This window comes from Chaetodon trifascialis, chromosome 1, assembly GCF_039877785.1.
Source record: "Chaetodon trifascialis isolate fChaTrf1 chromosome 1, fChaTrf1.hap1, whole genome shotgun sequence".
Lineage (NCBI taxonomy): Eukaryota > Metazoa > Chordata > Actinopteri > Chaetodontiformes > Chaetodontidae > Chaetodon > Chaetodon trifascialis.
In genome coordinates this window covers 12,995,528-13,015,676 of record NC_092056.1, presented here as the reverse complement: position 1 = coordinate 13,015,676, position 20,149 = coordinate 12,995,528, and the positions used below count along the sequence as shown (strand labels likewise).

The following is a 20,149-nucleotide window of genomic DNA, read 5'->3' as shown; positions in this document are numbered from 1 at the left end:
TTAATTATTTCTGACATTTGAGAGCCAAAACGGGAAAATAAGATCAACAGATGATGAAAATCATAATCACTTGCAGCCTTATTTCTGACCTTTACATATTCATGTCTGGCACGTTGCTTCTTGCTCTTTTTTTTAACCTGTAGGTGTTTATTTAACCTTTAGGAGTGTAACACTCAAACCAAACAAAAGATAATACGGAAGATTAAAAAAAGACAGACAAGGACTGTGAAGGGGAAACTTCCAGAGGCGGCACGAGACGAGAGGAAAGAGGGATGATCCAGGAAAAAGAAACCAATGACATTTTGACAAGGACGTGGAGATAAAGTGACAAAGGGACGAATACAAACCAGACCATTCGGTATAAAAGGAGAAGGAGCATGATACAAAACAAAGACAGAGACATAGATAACATGAGGGTAGACCAAGATAAGAAATGGGTTTGTTTCTCAGGTTCAGTAGGTTTGGTTACACTAAAACAATGATAGCAAATTTGATTTTAAGGAGCACTTAACATAATTCTAAAGAATCCAGTCTCGAGATTATTAATGTAAATATAAAAAAGTCTGTCTTTAGCTATTTTTCCTCTCAGTATAATATTAACTGTCAAGCTGTGTGTGCTTGATCAGCCGCTGTGCTGCGACCCCGCCCCAAACAGAGAGACACACAGAGATGACAGAGCGGGACAAAAGGGAGGCAGAGAGGGAGGACAGCAGGACAGAGTGTAGGAAATGCCAGCAGATCAAAATGTATAGGAGGCATTACATTTGCTCCAGCAGCAGCCAATAGCTCGGAGTGATGCTCATTAGCATATGAATCATTAGCGTGGCGCTGGAGGCAGGCAGCCATGATGCACAAAGCTCAGAGTGCACAAAGACATGTTTACAGAGAGCACTAAGGTCTCTGATCATGTTTGCTGTCATGGCCACATATACAGCCTGTCTCTGGCTCCTGTGCCAGAGAGCACAGAAAGTTAAAAAAAAACCACAAGTCAACAACAACAAATCTGTGTATTCTTTCAATTCAAGGTCACAGTGTCATCAAAAGAAACCTTGACTATTCATTCAGCTGCAGTCCATGTGCAATACAACAGTGTTGTTCAGAAACATATTACAATAGAATAGGACGGGCTATAAAATGTTGTTGTGGAGGAAGATGTGTTTTCCTGAGAGCCATTTGCCTTCAGTCACAGGGAGGAGCATTGAACCTCAGACTGCAGTAGGTCTGCAAAACTTTAAAATACTAACAGCTGACTGTGAATTTGTAATAAGTCTTTGATCAAATACAGCCTGATTGAAATCACATTTGTTTTCTACACTGAACAAAAATCTAAACGCAACACTTTTGTTTTTGCTCTCGTGTTTCATGAGCTGAACTTAAAGATCTAAAACATTTTCTATATACACAAAAGATCCATTTCTCTCAAATATTGTTCACAAATGTGTCTAAATCTGTCTTAGTGAGCACTTCTCCTTTGCTGAGATAATCCATCCCACCTCACAGGTGTGGCATGTCAAGATGCTGATTGGACAGCATGAATATTGCACAGGTGTGCCTTAGGCTGGCCACAATAAAAGGCCACTCTGAAATGTGCAGTTTTGCTTTATTGGGGGGGTCAGAAAACCACTCAGTATCTGGTGTGACCACCATTTGCCTCACGCAGTGCGACACATCTCCTTCGCATAGAGCTGATCAAGTTGTTGATTGTGGCCTGTGGAATGCTGGTCCACTCCTCTTCAATGGCTGTGCGAAGTTGCTGGATATTGGCAGGAACTGGAACACGCCGTCGTATACACGGATCGAGAGCATCCCAAACATGCTCAATGGGTGACATGTCCGGTGAGTATGCTGGCCATGCCATCTGCCCTAAACAGTGAAAACCGGGATTCATCCGTGAAGAGAAGACCTCTCCAACGGCAGACGCCATCGAATGTGAGCATTTGCCCACTCAAGTTGCTTACGACGACAAACCGTTGAGCAGTTTGTGCAGAAATTCTTTGCTTATGCAAACCGATTGTTGCAGCAGCTGTCCGGGTGGCTGGTCTCAGACGATCTTGGAGGTGAACACATGTGGTCTGCGGTTGTGAGGCCGGTTGGAATTCACGGGCAACAGCTCTGGTGGACTTTCCTTGCACGCTCCCTCAAACTGCGACATCTGTGGCATCGTGCCGTGTGATAAAACTGAACATTTCAGAGTGGCCTTTTATTGTGGCCAGCCTAAGGCACACCTGTGCAATATTCATGCTGTCCAATCAGCATCTTGACATGCCACACCTGTGAGGTGGGATGGATTATCTCGACAAAGGAGAAGGAGATGTGCTCACTAACACAGATTTAGACAGATTTGTGAACAATATTTGAGAGAAATGATCTTGGTGTGTATATAGAAAATGTTTTAGATCTTTGAGTTCAGCTCATGAAAAATGGGACCAAAAACAAAAGTGTTGCGTTTAGATTTTTGTTCAGTGTAATTTTAGACTATATTTTGTGCAACCTTCTGTTTATGCTGTTTGTTTAAACATCATTTTATAGTTTCGATTACTTATACTTATTATACCACTAATTTAACATTAAATGGCTGATACAATGTGAAACTTGCAGAGTGCAGACAGAACTTGTTTTATTCAGGACTTATTGTCCAATAAAAGATAAAAACCACTTGTTTAATTATCTAGTGAAACCAAGAAGCATCATGTCAAACACAAACATATTTACATATTTTAAGGTATCAAGATTTTACAAACACGTTGATGTCTGGAAGACGTGGAGGAAACTGGGTGCAAAACCTTCATTTTAAAAGGAATCATAACTAAGGAGTGAGTTATGTAAACATAATCAGCAAACTAGATAAAAGCCCATTTATTTTCTGTCACAAGCAGAAATCAGCCCACAAAGAAGAACAATGAACATCATATGATCGACTGAAACCAGGTCAGAGCCATAAGAACTGTATCATCATCTGCATCTATTTGCTGTACCTGCTGTTTTTTTCTTTTTCATTATTCTTTATTCTGTGCAGCTGTTCCTGCGTTGGCCCATCCCCCCAAAACAGAGCCATTTTAATAAAAAATAACTTCAAAAATCTCAAGTGTTGTTCCTCGTCTCAGCTGAAATAGCTTTCTCTAAAACATTGCAGATAAATGTCAATAACATGCTGGTGGAAATGTGAGTAATAAGCAGGGTAACTTACCAGCTTACGTTGACACCAGGTGCAGACGCCACACAGAGCTACCAGCCAAACGGCACATATGACGAATGCAACAGACACCAGGAATACACTGAGAGACACCGAGCCTGAGGGAGAGAGACAAAGACAGAGAAGAGACAGAGACACATAGAGAGGACAGTATTAAGGCACTTGCATAGGTTTAAAGTTCAATGTTGAAAGTCCTACAAGCGTATGTTGGCACTGAAGTACAAAGAGTGACAAAGCTCCCATTTTAGGAAACATATAGGTGCAATCAGGAGCGATGCCTCGTAATGTGCCTTCCTTCCTTCTTTCTTTCCTTTCCCCATTCATCCTTGTCATCTGGCATCTGTCATCAGTCAGACACTGAGAGAAATGCACCAGGAGTGAGGGGGAAATGACACAAAGGCACTGAAACTGCTTCATGCTCATGTTCCCTGCATGTATCAATAGGAGACGCGCACATGTCAGGAAGAGATAATATCATGGGGCCAGAAGCCATGCAATTACCAGCTTCCGCTTTCTCTCTTCCATCTCGTAAATCCTCCAGCAACTTTGTTCCCGTCTTGACAGATGATGAAAACTTCTTCCACGGCCGTCTATTCCTCATCTCTATTTCTTTCAATTACTGCCTCTCAACGATGCTGTTCATTCAGTTGTCTGCCACCTTGTCTGCCAAGTAATTTAAAATGCAAAGGCACGCTGGCAAAACAATGTCTGCAAACAAGGAGCTCATAACTGCTACATCCTTTTTCTCAGCAATACAGTCAATCTTTTTCTGAGTCTCTCACTACCTGGAATATGCACCTGGCTGCCGATTCTTCCCTTTTTCCCTCCATTTCACTCTCCATCCCTGCCCAAGCACGTTCAACATTTAGACATTTTTGGGCGACAGAGGAAGCGTATTACTTCTTCAGGTGTGTTATGCACCTTTTAAACGAAAGTTCAATGCACCGTTATTCTCTGGTTTAGAGTTAAAAATTGTGGTCGTTACTCACATTAGCAATGAAAACACCATTTTACTTTTTACAAACATTTGATAGCGTCAACTTGGAGGCTCCCTGTCTCCGTTCACTTATCCTGTAATCTTTCCTGTTTGTCAACTTTGTAATAAAGGCATAAAAAGCCCACTAACATTTAAAGAAAGAGCAAGGAAGAAACATGGCTGCTTGAAGAAAAGTCTAAAATGCACTACTTGAGGCACATAGCATTCAATAGTCATGAAATTTGAAAAAAGTTTGTTCTTTGACATTCTCTCATAAAGAAAAAATAACTACAAGGCTGGCTGGATTAATCTATCCTTGTATGTCTCCCAGAGGCTCATCCTGTTCACTTTTATTCAGAGGTTTATATCCTTGCTTTTAGCAGTCTGAACTCCTTCAATTATTAAAGTGTCAGCTTCTTTTAATCCACCAGCCTCACCAAAATTAAAAGTCTGTCCACCTGTTTGATAGGGCACCTGATTTTAAATTGTGAAATATCAGGTATGGCAGAATATGGTGGTGATAAAGATCACAGTTCTCGCTCTGAGCCATTCAGTCTAGCAGCAGAGGGTGTGTTGTGGTAACTTTCAAAAGCAACTCAAAGCTTAACAGATAAGTGGTCTCAGTCTTGCTAGCTCCGTTCAAACAGCTACAGAAGCTGAAATACTCCTCAGCTGGAGGGAATACAACCAGCTGGAAAGCAGAATGGCTCCTTTCAGACCTTTAAGAACCTCCATGTGTGGACACACAAGTCTGACAGTTTTTCACTTGGTGGGGTGTCATCAGCAGGGGGACCTGATGGTACCAGGCACTAACCCACGAGGGGAGTTACTTTTTTCTGCAAGTCAAGACATAATATGACCAGCCCTGTGCAGATTACATGATGGTTACTGAGGGTGTGTTACTGTGCATCCTGTCCCTGTCTGTATAAAGGCCTAGCACCCACATTATGAAACCCACCAGTGACTCCAGGTGTTCCTAAATCAACCCATCCTAAAATAATACAATTTCATTATAAAAGCTTTGCACTTGGAAATCAGGAAATCTTTGCTTGTTGTCTGTTTCTTCTCTGGAATGGTTCAGCTGACACGTGCTTTTGGGAGCAGGTAGTGAAATGCGTTGGGTGTTACTGAGGATAAGCTTGTGGTTCTGCATGGATGTGAACTGGATGAGCCTCTGGGAGACACACAAGGAAAGATTCAATGTAAGGTTGTACAACCCGATCCCTAAAATGTTTCTGTGTAAAACATAAAGAAAAACAGAATGCAGTCATTTGACAACAATCTGTGTTTACTGACAAGTTCCTTCCTGAGCTCATGTAGTAACAGCCTTTATACAATCATGTGTTCACAAAGTGATGAACCTCTCTCCATCCTTGCTTGTGAACGACTGAGCCTTTCCAGGATGCCCCTTTCATACCAATCATGATACTCTCACCTGTTACCAGTGAACCTGTTTACCTGTGGAATGTTCCAAACAGGTGTTTTGGAGCATTCCACATCTTTCCCAGTCTTTAGTCGTTTCTGTCCCAACGTGTTTGAAACATGCTGCTGCATCAAATTTAGAATAAGCTGATATTTACAAAGATTAAGTTGATGAGGTTAAACATTAAATATATTGTCTTTGTAGTGTTTTCAATTGAATATATGTCAGAAAGGATTGGCAAATGATCACATTCTGTTTCATTCACGTTTTCACAACATCCCACCTTCAACACTTTTGCAGTTTACTGTTTTATCAAAGATATCAAAGAATACTTTCTCCTGATGATATTTATTGAACGCTATGTGACTGCATGAGTACTCACTGTTAACTATAACTGAATAGAACTGCAGTTCAGCACCATGGACAGCATCCATCCCTGGTGTCCCTCCACCTGCAGGCTCAGGTGAGATCTATACACCTGGTGGATAGACTGGGCTGACCTGGTACGCATGGAGCTCAGGAGGGCTTTTGCTGTCCTGTTCTATGATTCAGGTTTTATTGTAAATATGTCAAATAAATGTCATGTCAACTGCAAGGATGTCTGATTCCTGAATCCCTATCACATAGAAAAGCCCTCTGAATCTTGAAAGTTGATTGCATGCTTGCTTTCAGGAGCATATTTTCCTGTCACATAGAAAGATGCCAGCAGCCCGGCGTATGGGAGTATTTGTGTTGGTATTCACAAACCTACGTTTTTATGGCGTTCTGAACACATTCACCACTTTAAGTACGCACATACAGTCTGATAATGCTGCTACAATAACACCCCCACGCCTGCAGAGAAACCTCATTTGGAGCCTCTCTCTTTTGGCTTATGATTACAGATGAGGGCTGAACACATGAGGGCTTTGTGGTTCACCTCTCACTTTACTGCCATGGTCGGACACAAACCTCGTATTACCTCAACTGCTGCGCCCTGTGAGCAATCTGTATGATCTCTTTTACCCTCACTTGAGAACAAGATCTTTGCCAAGGAGATGAGCTCATCCCCTCCAAAATCCACTTCCTTCTGTGACCTCTCTCACAAAATGACCTCCTGAGCATCTGTTGCAGGAAGTGGCCTCATTAAACTGTACTAATCATTGCTGAGAAGCTTTTTTCTTTTAATCTACTCTACCTGGAACAATGGAGCGTTGGTAATGAGGTCCATTTCTAATCTTGTTTTGAAACTGCTATTGACAACTTCAGAAGAGTGACATTATCACGCTGTATCCTCACCTGTGCACTCATTTGAAATAAGTGACTCAAAAGCAAAACAAGAACGAAATGATTCACAGGAAGAAACAAAGTGATTTAAAAGAAATTCAAATAATGAATAAACAAACAGTTTTAAAAATATTGGTGGTTAAAGTCGCTAGAGAAACTGCCATTACTAGAAAAACTGCCATTACTGAATTTTCCACGTATGTAACAGATTACGAGGATCACCTAAAAGGTCATCTGCATTTAGAGTAAACTCCTCATAAATATGCTAAAAAATGACAAACAAATTAACAGAGATGGACGGCAGAGATCCACATCAAAGGAGGCACCAAAGGTACACACATTAAAATGTTAACAATTCATGACAGGGTGAGGAGGCTCAGTGAACCACGTGGACCTCTGTGTCGAGCAACTGCTCCTCCACTTTGAGAGGAGCCAGCTGAGGCGGCTCAGCCACCTGGGCGGTAAAGCTCTCTCTGGAGAGACCACAGGACGAGACATGATGGACGTCCTCCATCTGGCTGGAGGAAGCTGCAGGTTGGCTAACGCAACTGATTTGGAGCTAATTAAGATGTAATCTAGATCATTTAAGCAGCTGATTGCTGACATTAAGTAATGTGTGCAACCGGCTTCTTCAGCGTTCATTCAGTCGAGTTGCTTTGGCCTTTGATTACTAAATTTATGACTTTTCGTTGAGAGACTGCCTCTTATTATTTTGTGTTCAGTGTCATCTCTTATAGTAGATAAACCACCAACTATACCACAAGTCAGGGTCCTCTTCCTCGCTGTTTCCAAAACGTTCAGCCGTATCATGCAGTCTTCATCGGTGGAGGGGCTCAGTCGTCATGGAGATTGATCCGCTCAGTAGCTAATATGATTTTACCCATAGCACTTTTAAGACTTCTCATCCATGTTGGTTTAAAAGTTAAAGATCATGGAGCACACTCTTTATTAAACCTTATTTGTCTAAAACGTCTATCTCATGGCGTCTTTTTCCTGAGTGATGAATCCATTTACTGTGTGTCCGCTCTGAGCTCCGCTAGCCTTATTTTCAATGAGCAGTCGTCCCTTGCTCAAACCTGTCCTTGCAGAGTACATGCTCTGCTGATGTAGTGACATAATGTCAGGTCATGGGAGGTTCAATAAATGTGGACTGCCTCCAGATGCAGCACCTACTGTGCTGTGTTTGGCATCACACTGGGTCCCTCCCATGGCTCCAAGTGTAAACAAGAGACTTTTGCAGTACTGCTCCTATCACTCAACCTCCCTCTCTCACTCCATTTTATGTATTTTGGAGTAACTGCACACATAGATCATTTAGTTAATAATCACAAACCATAATTCAAAGACTGTTTGATATTTAATTACAGGCAGAAGTGTGGTGCCGTTCTCCATATTCTCTTTATAATTATTATTCTTGTCTACCATCGTCCTACTTGCTGTCTCTCTGCCAACACATCATTATTTTCACTCATGGTAATTATTTAATTAATAACACGAATGATTAGAAGAGCTTATCATAAAATAGCCTTCATAAAATCACTGGTTTCCCTCCCTCTCCCAATCCCACACCTATTATTTCAGATTTGGTAGCAATTTACAGCACAGGACTGATAACACTGGTGCTATTAGGTGATGGGAAGGTACAGTATATAGATAAATTTTGTACTAAAGAGAGCAAATGATCTTGCCAACCACAATGTGTATGTGCACGTTAACAGGTAATACATACATGTCACTATTCTTTGTTAGCTGTGGCTGCAGGTTCCTCTTTCTTTACTGTGGACTTTGAGCATATTCATCAGTCTGTTGAGTTACTCACTGCTGAAGGGTCTTGGTGTTTGCCGTGAAGCACTGATAATGATGAATTAGAAAAATATAAATTACATCTACAACTCAATTCAAATTAAAACGAGGTTGCTGATGAACATTGAAAGACGCATCATCCAACAGAGCTCCACACAGATTTGAACTCTCCTTTAGCTTATTGTTTTTGATTTTCAGCTTCATCGCGCTCACTGCTGTGTGCCTGTCAGCTGGTTTTGAAATCATTTTGCCCTCTAGTGGCCGAGCTTGAATGAATGAAGGCGAGCTAAATATTTCTGAAGCTGATCATGTCATTTCACAAGCATTAAAACACAGACTTTAATTAATTGCTTTTCTTTTTTCAGTCTACAGTGAACAAATGCATACTATACATACTTCTTCAGATCAATTTGTTAAACTATAACGGTAACTGTAAAATGTGGTGATACGGGGAGTTACTTGCAGTCATGATTTCTTGGCCAACAGCGACTGCGCACAGTCTTTATGGGATCCTGTTGTCAACTTGAGGTTGCTGGGAAACCAGCAGGTCAGTTTGTGCAACTGGGCCCTCACACCAGCAGCGCAATTAAAACACTGTGAATAGCAAGAGTTTTATTTCCAATGGAGAGACTAGCTGCACTGTCCACTGGAGCCATATCAGCGCACACCACACCGATTTTCTAAATTAAACTCTCACCTCAAATGACCTGCACATCGCATGTCCAATGGGATTCTGCCATTGGTGGGAGGTGGATGTTAAGTTGGTCAAAATTTTACTGTAAAGAGGAACGGGGGAAAAAGTACCCCCACTCCCTGATCCTACCATGCCAGCTCTACTCTGCCAGGTTAGAAAAATAATCATGTGATTATTTATATACAGATTGAGTTTATAGTGTCCAAGTTTTGCTGCTCTGTTTCCCCCTGCTTCGTCTTTATGCTAAGCTAAGCTTATCAAGCTCCATAGTCAACAAACAGGAGAGTGAAACCGATCCTTTAAAGCTGCCTGATGTCTTTTTTAATGTCTGCAGATCCCACAAATTAACTTGTTAAGCACAGTGTTGGTATTACTGACAGGAAGGTTTTACACCAAGTTGTGTAAAACTGTAGCTTCAGCTTCCAGCTCTTGAACACTTCCCCCCCATTGTCCCTCCTAATTCAGTCCATGCTGGCTTGTCTTGTGGGCACCAGTATCTCTCTCTAAAAAAAAAAGTGGCCCTTACTCTCTCTGCATCTCCTCTCTTCCACCTGCTGTGCATATCTGTTTGTGCTCTGTTCACCCCGCTCCTGGTGTTAGCGCCTGGCACGACACAGAGAATAAGCACTGTTAGTCACTGGAGACCTCCGGAGGAGCATCTCTCGCCGCAGGTCGGCACAACATAGAGAGGGCTGGCCCGACGGGAGGTGACCCTTGACTGGCACAACAGACGCACTGCCAGAAGAGAGGCGACCAGTGGGAGGAACATGGACATCCAATTATACAGAAAACCAAAGGGGAATGAAAGAGAAAAGCATGTCTCTGTTTAAAAGACCTCAACCGTATCTGGGCTCAGCGTGGACTGAAAGGCTGAGAATAAATGGTCATAGTTCATTAAACCTGAAGATTATATTATTTACTCTTCATGATTCAGTATCAATGGCAGGAGCTAAAGAGAGAGGAGGAAGCTGTGAGAAGTTTGGCAGGTCGAGTAGACAGCCGGCTCAATCTTGAAGTCCCAGCAGGTGTTTGTTTGTCTCACCTGTAAGAACCTGACTGCCCAGTTGGCTGGAGATCAGCTTTGCTGAACCATGCTGTCACAAGTACAGGCTTGACTCGTCAGTGAGCGTTTACTTGCGATATTTAATCTTCGAAACTGGTTCTACAATTAGCTTTCTAATTACGTTTCACTAAATATAAATAATGTGACTCCTTTATTTACCTCAATTTCTTCGACCAAATAAACATTTGACTGCACAGACCTGTTTTTTGGTTCTACTTCCAGTTGCACATCACTGAACGCCACTGGAACTTCTTGTTCCCAGCAACACTCGCTCAAAATCTTTGTCCAAAAAACGCTGGATGCCTGCGGGGGATGTCATTCTTTCCACCACTTTCCCCCAGAGTACAGCCTGAAGCATGACATTTGTACAAGTAACAGAGGGAGAAAAAAAAATCCACTTCTCTTTGCATAGAGATGTTTTAGTCGGGGTAACGTACTGCAGAAGGGTGACTTTACGAGCCCTTCATCGGATCATGTCTAGACCTGAGGGTTTTACATGACATGCTGGTTAATCTAGTGAGAAGTTCTGGAAATGTTAAGTGAACAATTTATGTATTCTTGGGTTTGACATTTGAAGGTTAGCTGGTTACCAAATACACTTTCAAACTAAATGGCAGGTGGTGGATGGTCAAGATACTGGCTCTGTTGTGGCCAACTGTGGCCAGGAACGGTGGTTCAGGCCCAGTGTTCATGAACCACAAGAACAGCAGTTGACTGACATTTATGAGCTTCCAGCAAAATTGCAGTAAGCTGCCGTCACCTCTTTGGCCAACCAACTCATCATATCTCAGGTTTTAGGGATCATAAATCAACACTGAACTGAGGAGAGGGACCAACAATGTGAAGTTTTTTGACTGATCAGAGACTAAAACGTGTGGACAGACACAAGGCAAAGTTAAAGGCAATAGAAACTAACACTAGGAAAAAGTTGGAGAGCAATGAACTCAGTTGGAACAAAAACAATCTGGCAGGAGGACAGGGAAATCAAAGGAGTATACAGGGCTGAATGATGACAAAATCAGGGACAGGTGAGGGATGAGAGCAGGTGTGGATAACCATGCGGGGCGGGAGACACACAGTGCTGGAACTGAAATGAGACGAGATTAAACAGGAAATACAATATGCAGAAACTAGCTGGATGTTACAACAAAACAAGAAACAGCAAACTTTATACACCTAACTCGATTGGTGCAATTCAAACACACTCTGGTTTGATTGTCTGTTTTCAGCCATTTGGTTGATTTAAGCCCGTGAGGAAGAGTTCATTTCAAAAACTAAGACAGAGACCATTGGCACAGGCTGGTCTGGGTCCAGCTGAAGGTAAACTGTGGTGCAGTTCATTTGTGGTATGAAAACAAAGTGGACCAACCACAGGGATTTGAGATAGCAGACATCAGCATCATTTTAAGAGCCAAATTACTATTCATTTCAGCTGGGGATCGGGGTTGCCAGGGATCTGTATCAGGCTGTAGCCTCTACATTTGTGCAACATAATTTGGTGACCATTTTAACACACATGCATGTTAAAACATGAGGGATTTCTGTCGAACATCACCAGGTTGAAAGGTGTTAAAACAGAGGTGTGTTATGCCTGCGCCCAGCATTTTGGCAGTACCTCATTTAAAAAAAGACTCAAATGTTGAATCCCCTCCAGAATATCACGGTACAAAGTGTCTTGTTTTCTTTCTACTTCTTATCTGTCACAATCTTAAATAAGAATATTCATAATCACTTATTTCTTTGTGACACCAGAGAAGTTAAAGGACAGGCTCATAATTTAAAAAATCTGAGTTTTCTTGTGTTTCCCTCTATTTAAAAATCTCTCTTGCTCTTTGAGTTTTCTTGTGTTTCCCTCTAGAGCTGCAGTGGAGGAACGGCAAGATAAAGAGGGATTTTTGCAATAAACAGGCTGTAACTTTGGAAGATATCCATTTATTTTGTCTATCTCAGACTGCTGAAGCCTCATTAACTTCAGATAAACTTTGGAATGTTTGCATAAAAACAGATACTGTGAATTTTGCCCCCCACCACTGACTTAGGGCTGTTTTAGGGTGGGCTCTCTTACCGTTCACTATGAATTAGAGGAGCAGTTACAGCACACTAATGATCATTTGGGCATCTGAAAATTGTGAACCTGTCTTTTATATAAAACTGCAAGTGATATAAAATGCAGGATGACTTGGTGTCAGTCACATCAACTGAATTTTTCGCGGGATGACACGACGGCTAAACACATCGGCTGAAACGCAATCACTGATTCACATGCAGATATCTGTTCATAGACATTGCTGAAATGTGCCCTTCTCGCCTCTAGTTGAAACAATGACCGGTGCATGGAAAAAGAAGTCTTGTTCCAGATATCTGTTATCCGTTATTCAGGTATCTGCTGTCTAAAGCGGGAGCCCCAACACACTGACATTTCCCCCAGAGGCTAAATCACGCCAGATGATGGCTGATGGGTCCTAAGATTGGGCAACGATTATGGCAACGATTATCTCGAAACCTTTACGATGATAACGATGATCCCTAACCTTAACGAAGTAGTTATTTTAACCCAAACCACAAGCTTTCCTAAAACTTACTAAAATGTAGCGTTTTCATATCCTGAAACATTATTTTTTCAGTTTGTTTAGGAGGACTTGCTGCATGAACAGTCCCTCAGTCGATGTGACTTCATGGTCTCTCCTATGGCTGACAGGTATGAACAGCGTGAACGCCAAATGGACCCAAACTAAAAGGCAGTAGAGGTGTGAAAGTGACAGCAGTGTGGGTTGGCTTTAAAATCTCTTACGGTAAATATTGTGGAAGCACAGTTCACCTTACTACAGTGCGACGTGGCTAGAGGGCGCCACTGTGCACACTGACGTTCCAGTAGAGAAACAGGATTGCGATGAGCTATTATTCACATGATCATAAATGAGACATGAATGAGACAAATCCCACTTGCATGCGTATTGTTCACTGTCAGTCCAATTTTCCATTCCACCTGCTATTTGTTTCCCCTCTCTCAGGAAGCCATACATCCTTTTTTCACATCGCTCCCCGATGCATGCCAGCTGACTTCATTAGACTCCTGCCAAACCATCAGCGTGACTATGTGTAACCCTGCAACTCATTCAGTTGAAACATCAGAAACATTCGCTCTGGTGCCTTATTCTTAACCAAGCCAAGCCCCACGGGGGATGGGCATCCACAACACTGGCGACTTTCCAGTTCAAATGGTATTTTTTTCTTTTTCTTTTAAATAAAAAACATGTGTCTATGAAGAAAGATCTATGACTGCTGCTGGGATCAAGCAAAGAGGGAAAGCTTTGGTGAAACGACATAATTTTCCCTGTCGACTGTTGTAGTGACTGAACGCTGAGCGCCATGTGTTTTGTCTACGCACATGTGAAGTGCAGCAAACAGGCTGCTGGCTGTCTCAGAGGGCCATAATACCACAGACCCATGACAGACTCATAACCTAATACATTTGACTGGCAGGTGTGTTTATCCAGGCAAAACATCTTAACAGTCTGCAGGCAGAGCCATCAAAGTGTGTTTCTGTAAGAACTGTGATCTGTTGTCCGTAATGAGGAGGATCCAGACGTTTGCTGTGTGCGACAAGGCAGGCTATGGGTGAATGGCCACAGCTGAAGAGTCATTCTGACTCACACAGAGATGCTGAAGAGTTGGAGACAAAGATGGGCTCTTAGGAGGAGTTTTTTCAGAAAGTGGTGGAGGACTGTATCAAAGACAAAAAGAAATGCCACAGAGTGAAAGCAGATACAGTAATGTTGTACAGTCAAACTCTATTATCAGCGACTTTCTTTTTTATTTGCCTGTTGATCCAGTTTTGCATCAAGATGTCATTATATTGCCATAATATGCCTAATATGCAGTGATCTGATCCTATAGTATAATGCATGTATCATTGCATTTTTATTTAAATTCTGCCATTTCATGACCTCTTAATTCATCATTTTGTTGTAGCAGCTATTAAAGGATGAAACTGGTGATAATATAAATACCAAAACCATCAATGAATTGATCCTGCTAACTACTATTATCTGTGTATCCAAAGCATGACATTTTATTCCTCTGTACCACAGCCCGCCATTGTTGCCCAAAAACTATTAAAAACACATTAATGAGCCAGGCTGTTGTTTTCAGGCAGTCAAACAGAAACTATATATTCATGACTCATTTCTATAATACATTCTACTAACATTAAACATTCAGTAGGAATGTATGGACTTGGAGATGGCACAGTAGGGAAGTATAAACAGACTGACTGACTCATGCCTCAGCCTTTAATGTAACAATGCAAACAATTTATTTTGATAGGTGGTGGTCTTGAAGATAGTCTCAATTATTTTGTTTCTTCTCACGGCTCCCAAAAATCTGTGAGGTAAACTATAACAATATTCACTCAACTACAGGTGTAATGATACTATTAAACCAGATGAATACTTTAATTATCTATTTATCTATTATTATCTTATCTATGGAAATTATCTAAAATTAAGAGAATATAATGTGTGTAAACATTTGTATGTATCCAGCATTTGTCCCCAGGATACGTATTACGATACATTCTGTGAGGGAATGATAATAAATATTAGTAAGGAGGAAATATTTTAAATATGCGCTCACATAACTTGTTCTTTTGGGTATAGCAGTCAGTAATTTGAACATGAACGGCTCTTGCCCAAAGCAAATAAATAAATAGAATTACATAACCAAGGCACTAATCCGTGATATGCAAACATAAAGCTGGAATCAGCAGCATTTACAAGAAATGAGATTAACCTTGTGGATTCATAAGGTGTGTATAATAACTGCATTACTCCACAGTTGTTAGTTATTAAATACACCCTGGTCCCATGAAAATAATCCTGGATTCATCCTCTTTCACTTCAAATTAATTCTTTTTTCAGTGTGACATCAACAAATAGCATATTTTCAAAAGCCTGGCATTGCATTTTTATCACCTTTTTAAAAAAACATGTAAACCTATTTTCATCTATATTTTGTTAGTGGAGTGGCAAATTTCTGCACTTTCACACATAATTCCTACAAAATCATGCTGCTGTTTGTTATGAGGCTGAACTTGTGCCACATCGGCTGCATCCGGCCCAAAATAAATGTTGCTGTAGCGGTTCATGAATCTCTGTTGTTTGTTCATTCTCTGCTGCAGTTGCGGTTCGTGTGAGTACAATTCCCTGTTGCACTATTGCCTGACAGAGACACTGCCTTCAGCTCTTCCAACCCTGAAAATGCAGACTTGTAAGCTGGCATGTTTCAACCTACTTGGCTAGCCTGAGTTTGAGCTTATCATTTGTGATGAAGGAAAGCAGCCCCACGAGCCCTTTTCACAGATGCAGTTTCACTCTGAAATCTTACACAAATTTTCAGTGATTTTCTGATGAGAGCTGGAGCTGCAGTTGATTTACTGGGTGATGATGACAATCCAGCAGACTCCTCGGTTAAGGCCTAGGGCTGTTTCAAGAGTAGCTGCTAACTAAGTGGCAGATTTAAACATGCAATAACGGATGTATTTCAGCCATTTGGGGGCTTTAAGAACAAGCTGTGAACACAACATTGATATATCATCTCCTTTTAAGTTGATAGGTTGTGAGCAAACTGATTTAAACATCCAGCAGTTACAGAGCAAGATAACTCATTTGGAGTCTGGCCACCTGGTGAATGTCAGTCAAACACTCACTACGTTTACATGCAGTCAATATTCGGGTTATGGTCAATATTCCGGTTTCTGAAACATTCGGAATAACCTGTTGCGTGAGCAAACGGGGCTAATCAATTGGGATATCCCGATCAAAACAGCGACGTGTCGTCACACAGAGAACGTCATGACGCAATGCGCGTCATTTCAGTTTCTTCTTCCTGTATCCAAAAACAACAACAACAGCAGCACAGCGGATAATGAACAGCCTGGTGCTGGTGCTGACCCACCACAAGTACTTGACACTATTCTGTCTCACTTTCTTCATTAATGGAAGGCGAGAACATGAAGAAATAGGAAATGGACCCGGAGCTGTGCCATCCATATCCATGCTACCTGCACTCAAAAGACCAAGATTCCTTGCGAATAGAACATGCGCAGAACACAAATCAATGTTCCGTTTGATGGGGATATTCCGATAGGCGTATACATGACCAAAAATTCGGGTTAGAAAAGGAGTAACCCAGGGGTCATATTCGGGTTTTTAAAAAGGGTTTCAAAAGGGTTATTGGTGCTTACATGGCCGTGCGCAACCGGGTTATTGCTGATAGTCCGGTTATGAAAGGGTTACTTGACTGCATGTAAATGTAGTGACTGTTTTAGCTCTGTTTTTGGTCTCCACCAACTCCTGAGGCAACTATCCAGCTCATTCGCTGCTAAATGGTTAACTGTGCACACCTGCTCACTGAGTGTGCCTGCTCGTTGGTGCTGAGCCGGTAGTGCACAGAGGGTTTTGGGGGGTATTTTCACTGGATAAATCTGCCTGTTGCCGCTGAAAATTGAGATTGAACCAAAATAGTTAAGTTGTGGGCTGGACAACAAAATAATGAGCTAAAACTCAATAATAAGATGCAGATTCGAGTGATAATTCTCTTTAGGATCATCTCTGTGGGTGACCCTTTTCAGATATAGTCACATGGAATGCATTGTTAGATAGATAGATAGATAGATAGATAGATAGATAGATAGATAGATAGATAGATAGATAGATAGATAGATAGATAGATAGATAGATAGATAGATAGATAGATAGATAGATAGATAGATAGCAGGTCTTCTATTGTAAGCAAATCTGTAAAGGAAGTTGCACCAGATACAATAGCATGTTCTGTGAAGAAACTGGCACTTTCGTTTCAGAACGCACCAAATACAGATCCTGGCAAATTCTGCGACGTCCGTTGGGACGAGAAGAGGCTGGAGTCTGAGAAGCAGTCAAGTGAGTCTTTTCATAAATTTCCTTTAAACTGGCCACACTCTGAAACAAAGGAGCCAAGGTAAGATTAATAACACACATTAATGTCAACGTATCGCCTGTTCCCTCTCCTCCTTCTGCCTCCAATTCACACTTTTATTAGTCTCTTTACTGTGTCCCAGTTCTGGAGCTGGATCCTCTGAAGTCCACATTTCTAGACAGAGTATGTCGGGCTGACATGGCCTGTCCCATTTCAAACGCGGCCAAGAAATACAACTATTTCATACTCTGCAGCCCTTAGTTTGTCACGATTCATTGTGTAGCGTTGATTGTTTTATTAAACATCAGGAAATCCTTGTCAGCGTGTAAAACCAGGAAAGGTCACATTATGTATGTCACATTTACAAGGTGTGAGTTTGACCCAGACTGTCAGATGTAATGTCATGTGTGAATGAATAGTTCGGCTGCTGTAAACATTGACATAACAATGCAGTGCTTTATAAATGAAAGCAGGAGAGGAGATGAGCGAGGAAATGGGCAGATTTTGAACAAAAGCATCATCCTCATCAACACAGTACACCAGCACGTGGCAGTGAAACTGAGAGGGACGCAAATAGAGAAAACCATCCAAACAAAACTGAATTTATGGACAAACAAATTTAATAAACAAATACGTCAATCAGTGGCAAACATGTGCACCACCTGCACTTTCCCACAAGTAATCTGTGCACAAATACATCAAAGCCAGATATGTAAGGTGACCCTGAAACTCAGAAATTCAATTTTGAATTTTTACTATACAAATCCATTTGCAGCCGGTGTGGAGAGAGTGCCAGGAGATAGAACTGAATACATTTCACAGCAACAGCATGCAGAGAGCCAACTTTGAATCTCGGGTGGGGAGAAAATTTGCCTAACAGGATGCCTCTGCTCCGCCTTCAGGCCACCCGCACATTTTATCTGGAAGCGCCTACTGTTGTTGTGTGAACAAATACTCTCTGTGAAGAGGATCCACATGTCATTCCACATGTTCCCCCAGCAAACATCTCCTCTCTTTTCAGAGAGTGGTCACAGCTCAGGGCCACACTTCCACTGCAGGAGTGGTGAATTAAAGAAAAGCCAGAGCTTCTGTATGTGTCGCATGTGTGGAAAACATTATTTTTTCGTTGGCTCTCTCCGCCTCATTCCTGTTACTGCCTCTTTTCTTTGCACTGCAACTTCACAGTTCTTTTTAGGGCAAGACATGAGGTTTTTTATAAAGCACATGGAACTGCATTTTTCTTGACTTTAATTTTTACTTTAATTTCTCTGTCTTACATATAATTTGTGTGTGTGTGTAGCATGGAGGGAGTCGCAACTCCATTTCACTGTGTAATCTTGTGTTGTATAATGGCAATAAAGCTGAAACTTGAACCCTTTAGATGAAACACAACACATACTCAAAGATATTCCTAAATTATTCTTGCAACCTGTGTGCGCTATCTACTGTAAAACGTTACAGGAAATGAAGTTAAATTTCTTTGTTATGTTTCACAAAATGCTGATGCTGTCATGTCACTTTAAGGGTTTACATTTAGTGGTGTGAATGCTAAAAAGGCGATGCGTTGAATAAAAATGGTGAAACATTATTACTTTCATTAAGAAATATCTTGGCTCTGACTTGATTCTTTGAAATATACTTTGAAATGGGGTTTCAGACCTGCTGATTATCTGGTGTGGCTAACTTTTATGTCTGTGGGTTAAAATGTCCCCAAATATAACAATGTCATACTTCAGAGACTGAAAATTGACTGAGGTGACTGAGGTTTAATGTGGGAACAGATGAAGCAAAGAAATGAAAAAGATGGAGAGAGCGTTTACATTAGGTTCAGCCAGACTGTCTCCCTGCAGTGTTCACAATTTTTATTTTTCTCTCTCTTTTTTTTGCCTTTAAATAAATATGATTTCTTGTTTTTTGGAGGATCACTGCACATGGTGCTGTACATCACATCATCCCTCAGAGCAGATAAAGCAGCCAGACAACTGGTGATGCTGCACGGTGGCGCAGCAGGTAGTGTGCGTGCCTCACAGCAAGAAGGTCCCCGGTTTGATTCCCAGGTCGGGCCTTTCTGTGTGAAGTTTGCATGTTCTTTCCGTGCATGCGTGGGTTCTCTCCAGGTACTCCGGCTTCCTCCCACACACCAAAAACATGCTCATTAGGTTAACTGGTGACTCTAAATTGCCCCTAGGTGTGAGTGTGAGTGCGAATGGTTGTTTGTGTATATATGTTGCCCTGCGATCGGCTGTGCACCCCGCCTCCTGCCCGTTGACAGCTGAGATAGGCTCCAGCCCCCCCGCGACCCCGAAAGGGATAAGCGGCATAGAAAATGGATGGATGGATGGACGACTGGTGATCATCACATTAGAGCATCCAGTTTCCTGCAGGGTCTTAAATATAACTTTCTTTTTTGTTCTCTAAAAGGCAGATTATATTTTAACAGAGCCACTTATGATCCACTTTTTCCATACATTACTGTGAGCAATCATAGCATCATTAAGCCTTATGAAAGACCTATTTAAAATGCCTGAGATTTATCTTTGTGCTTTTTTTCCGTACAATACATTACATAATTTACCTTCACTAATATAACATCTGTGGCCTTAATTTAAGAGCTGTGGACTTCTGCCAGAATTCAAATTCTAATCTTCTCAGTATAACATCACAGCAGCGATAGGATCAGTTTTCCATCTCAGCTCTTCCGCTGTCTGTCCACTTCCTATCTGATCTGTTTTTCTCTGTATCTCGCCTTCTTTCTCTTCTTTTTCAAAGACGCA

General features: G+C 41.5%; 1 protein-coding gene across 2 annotated transcripts in view; it reads right to left on the bottom strand.

Annotated features, from left to right (window-relative positions):
• syt7b (synaptotagmin VIIb) overlaps positions 1-20,149 on the bottom strand; it is a 92,751-nt gene that overhangs the window by 42,008 nt on the left and 30,594 nt on the right. For both annotated transcript variants that reach the window (XM_070977064.1, XM_070977143.1), the window contains exon 2: positions 3,188-3,291. In XM_070977064.1, coding sequence (XP_070833165.1) covers positions 3,188-3,291 — 104 coding nt within the window. The remainder of the gene's footprint in view (positions 1-3,187; positions 3,292-20,149) is intronic.